General features: G+C 36.1%; 1 protein-coding gene across 2 annotated transcripts in view; it reads right to left on the bottom strand.

Annotated features, from left to right (window-relative positions):
- The window catches only part of LOC107656289 (UPF0606 protein KIAA1549-like), a 23,332-nt gene that overhangs the window by 15,558 nt on the left and 3,137 nt on the right, over window positions 1–4,637 (bottom strand). For both annotated transcript variants that reach the window (XM_016444053.1, XM_016444054.1), the window contains one exon: window positions 4,289–4,515. In XM_016444053.1, coding sequence (XP_016299539.1) covers window positions 4,289–4,412 — 124 coding nt within the window. In that variant the 5' untranslated portion in view covers window positions 4,413–4,515. The remainder of the gene's footprint in view (window positions 1–4,288; window positions 4,516–4,637) is intronic.

The following is a 4,637-nucleotide window of genomic DNA, read 5'->3' as shown; positions in this document are numbered from 1 at the left end:
AGAGTATATAACAATACTAACACTGGTTACAAAAAAATATACAGTAACCACATATTTATGATTGGAGGTTATGATTTCGGTATCAACCATTTAAGAAAAAAAAACATAATCTGAATATTAGCACACACACCGCCCTCTGGTGGTCAGTGACTATGGAGGTTGCGGATCTGGTTCTTGAAAGTGCACAAAACAATAATTTCAATTTTCAGACACAAATGGCACTGTTTCCTAAAAATCATGATCCTATTATGGTTTTGCATGGACTGATACGACAGCAAACTAAAACTCATATCATAAGTCTTACTATAACAATAAATGTGACACTGTTGACTCTTAAAATTACTATTTCATATGGTACTGAGGCTGACTATGAAAGCTGCCCTTTTATTAATGTGACTGTGATTCATCTGCATTTTGGGCCGCTGAGGGTAGAACAGAGGGTTTGTGGGTAATGAAGCTGATTGAATGGCACACTGTGGGGGAGCAGGGGAGTACAGCACAGCTGAGCGACATTAGTAGGCCAGTGTGTCATACTAGCTGAGGGCACGGAGGGAGAAAGAGGAAGTCAACATCACATACACTGTACAGTATCAAATATGGACTTTTACTTTTTAGACAGACGTCCTCCATCACTGCAAACTGAAGTCGAACAGCTTCAAACTTCATGGTACTACCAGACAGTGCCAGACATAGACATGCCCCATCATGTTTCCTCAGGCCAGATATCAAGTTGTTCATCTTGTTAAAAAACACTTTTCGAAAATAGCAATCCGTCTGTTTAGTGAGTCATAATGACACTAACTGCTCGAATAAAATAAATATTTCTGGAGCTGTGTGCCAATCATCAGATATCAAATGTTGCTAGCTAATACAGTATGTGTTTCCTATGAGAACACAAAGGGGTGTTTTCTTTGCGCACAAAAAGTATTCTCGTAGCTTCATAAATTAAGATATTTTTGATGAAATCCGAGAGCGTTCTGACCCTGCACAGACATCAAAGCAACTGAAATGTTCAAGGCCCAGAAAGGTAGTAAGCGCGTCGGAGACTGTCACAGAGGAGAAGAAATTGTTAAATAAAGTTGTTGTTTTTGTTTTCTTTGCACACAAAAAGTATTCTCGTAGCTTCATAACATTGAGGTTGAACTACTGATGTCACATGGACTATTTTAACGATGTCCTTACTACCTTTCTGGGTCATAAAACATGTCAGTTGTGTTGCTGTCTATGCAGTGTCAGAAAGCTCTCGGATTTCATCAAAAATATCTGAATTTGTGTTCTGAAGATGAACGAAGGTCTTACAGGTTTGGAACGACACGAGGGTGAGTAATTAATGACTGAATTTTCATTTTTGGGTGAACTATCCCTTTAACTAAACTAAAACCATTAAAAAATGTACTGAAATAAAATATTAAAAACACTTGAACATATTTTCAGATAGTTTCTCATTTACATTTACTTTAACTAAATTGACTAAAACTAAAACTGAAATAAAAATTAAAACATATAGATGTTGAAAAAAGAATAAAAATGAAAATAAAAAAACAACAAAATGACTAAAACTTTAAAATAAATGTGAAAAAGGGAAATACAAAAACTAATCCAAAATGTTAATAAATCTATAGCATCTCAATGACACTTAAACAGCACTGTGTTTGATTGTATTTATGCGTTAATTTCACTATCATTTGTAAAGCAAGCTTTTGGAACTTCATTACATTACAAATCTACACTTCTTTTTAAGTAAGTTTAAATAAAGAATGTATGAGAAACACATATAAGATGATATTCTGAAGAACGTTGAGGTCCAGAAAGCATTGCACCCCATTGACTTTCATTATATGGACAAATAAAACGGTCAAATATTTTCTTTTGCATAAAAAAAAAAGTCCAACTGGTTTGAACTACATGAGAGTGAGTAAATAATGACAGAATTTTACATTTTGGATAAATTGTCCCTTTTAAATCTAGTCATGTACATCATATCGTCTATGAAGGCTCTAATGTATGTGTGTTGAAACCGCGGGACGAACCACTCTGGGGAACGACATACGAAATAACTTCAGTAATTAACTTCAGACTCAGTTAACTGTCAGAGCATCCCAACAGAGAACACAACTTCACACAGGGGGAAAGTGAGACCCTGTCACACACACACACACACACACAGACACACACACACACACACACACACACACACACTCAGAGTCCTATGAATGGCTCTGTGGCGTGGTCAGGCGAGGTGTTTCCATGGTGATGCTGCGTGATGCATGTGTGTGTGTTGCAGGAGTATGTCACATGCCGACCGCTTCATCAGTATGCTACAGACGTAGCGGAGAGAGCACACAGGCTTTTCTCACACCGACAGAATGAGCTCACGCGGGCACGTACACATGTACGCCGATTCCACTGACACAGATTCCCAGGCATAAAGGAGAAAAAAGAGGAGAAACTGCGTCTATGAATAGCAGCACATTATTACAGACCGAAGTCCACTTAGCTTTGATGTTCCCAAATCCAGTCATCAATGCTGACCATCAGATACCGCAGACCCACAGAAAGAGAAAGATTGTGTGTGTGAGAGAGACTCCACACCTCAACGCAAGATCAATGGATTTAATGGGGGGCTTGTTGCACCATAGGACACATTTCCATCACAGCTGTGGGCTCACGGGGTGTGTGACTCCTAATGAACCCCCATCCTTTCCGACTATGTGTGTGTGTGTGTCTGATGAAGTGGGTGTGTGTTTGAAAGTTGCATCTTCCCTTTCAGAGAGTGTTGAGACACTCTCATCCATCTGTCTGGGTTGTGTGTGTGTGTGTGTGTGTGTGTGTGTGTATCTTACGGTGATGTGTAACCAGCGTAAACACACTCAAGGTAATCAGCCTGCTGTCTCCAGTTACTGAGCAACTATCTTAAAAATAAAGCTTCTAAAAGGGGTTTTTCTGTCTTAAAATAACCATTTTGGGTTCCTCAAAGAACCTTTCAGTGAACGGTTCTTAAAAGAACCATTTTTTCTTTTTGTAAAGAACATTTTAATAATCTACAGCAGGGTTTCCTAAAAGGAGGTTCATAAGTTGAAAAAAGCTAAATGTAAAATTCATATTTTAGTAAGTATTAGTATTTTAGTATTTATATAATATAATATTTAAATAAAAATATTAAAATATAGTGGCTTAGACATTGTCTCTAATAGGTCTGGTAAGAATAATAATTAAAATAAATATATTAAATTAAATAAATGGGGCTGTGTGATTATTCGTTTTTGCAGTTATCAAATCAAAGGCTGCAATTTAATCAAATAACAGTATAGTCTAATTAAATAACTCTATAGTCACATTTCATTATTATAATTATCAAATATTTTTTATTTTACAGTACAATTGTAATTTACAACAGTAATACATTTCTGTCTTTATTTTTTATAATTAGAGTTAAAATACTACTACTACTACTAATTATTATTATTATTGACATCAGAGAACAGTGAACGTGAATGTGTAGTTAAATTATTTATATACCTATTTAATATTTTATTATTCATATAACTATTAACTAATTATCAAAATTGAATGATTTTATGAAAAGTTCCTTTGAATTAAATTTCCCCATTGGCAGATATTTTTGTTGTTTAAAGCTTAAACTCACTTAATTTTGACATATGTTTTTCCAAGAAAGCAACACTTAATATCTTAGGCTATTTTGCTTCTTAAATATATCTTGATCTAAGAATGTTTAGATATTTGTACTGGAAAACAAGACAAAAAGACTGAATAAGAAATGTTTTTATTTATTTAATTAATTAAATTGTTAAAAGATTTTTTAAAGATTTAAAGAACCCTTTTTCTTCTTAAAGAACCTTTTATGGAATGGAAAGGTTCTATGAATGGTAAAGGTTCTTTGTGCCAATCAAGAACTAAAAACTGACCATTTCTGATCTGTATCGTCAGCATGTAATTTCAAGGAAATATCATTTTAAGAATTCACTCTGTGGGCAGATATGTGCTTTCTTCAATGTCGAATCTGTCTCACACACATCTCAATACAATTGACTGTGAATCCCATTCATTCTTCACCTCTAACTGCGAAAGACGTCATTGACACAAAGAGACTCGTACATACGCCCACCGTTCCTCTGACATTCGAATCATCTGTGATGAAAAAGACTCACTTTTTATGATACTGACTCACAATAGGTCCACAGAAACTAAATGAAATGTGACGGAAGTGACAAAAAAGCAAAAGTACCAGTCTAAAGCCAAACTTTTAGTGCACTCTGTGATGAGATACCTGCAACGGGTGTGAAAGACATCGCCATGAAGCCCACCAACATCGCAGCGGCGAGCAAAAGCGCGCAACATCCGAGCAGTCGCAGCGAGCTCCTCAGGACCATCCTTGAACAGGAGCTCTCCATTTTTGCACGTTTCTTATTCAAGACAGGCCATCTGACCCCGATAAAATGTCCCCTGGATAGCCACAGGTCTTCCCGCTTGATATCCTTCCTTTTCTATACGTTGCTGTGAAAAGAAGAAACACATAATCTGTTAGAGAGTAAAGCTAAATTTCACATGGCTTAGTTCAGAGCTTTATGTAGGATGAATTGAAGGCATCACCATCATCCTCCATCAATCAATCAGTT

Source organism: Sinocyclocheilus anshuiensis, unplaced genomic scaffold (genome assembly GCF_001515605.1).
Source record: "Sinocyclocheilus anshuiensis isolate Anshui unplaced genomic scaffold, SAMN03320099.WGS_v1.1 scaffold183, whole genome shotgun sequence".
Taxonomy (NCBI): Eukaryota; Metazoa; Chordata; class Actinopteri; order Cypriniformes; family Cyprinidae; genus Sinocyclocheilus; species Sinocyclocheilus anshuiensis.
The sequence above is the reverse complement of the archived record's forward strand: the minus strand, read 5'-3'. Positions and strand labels throughout refer to the sequence as shown.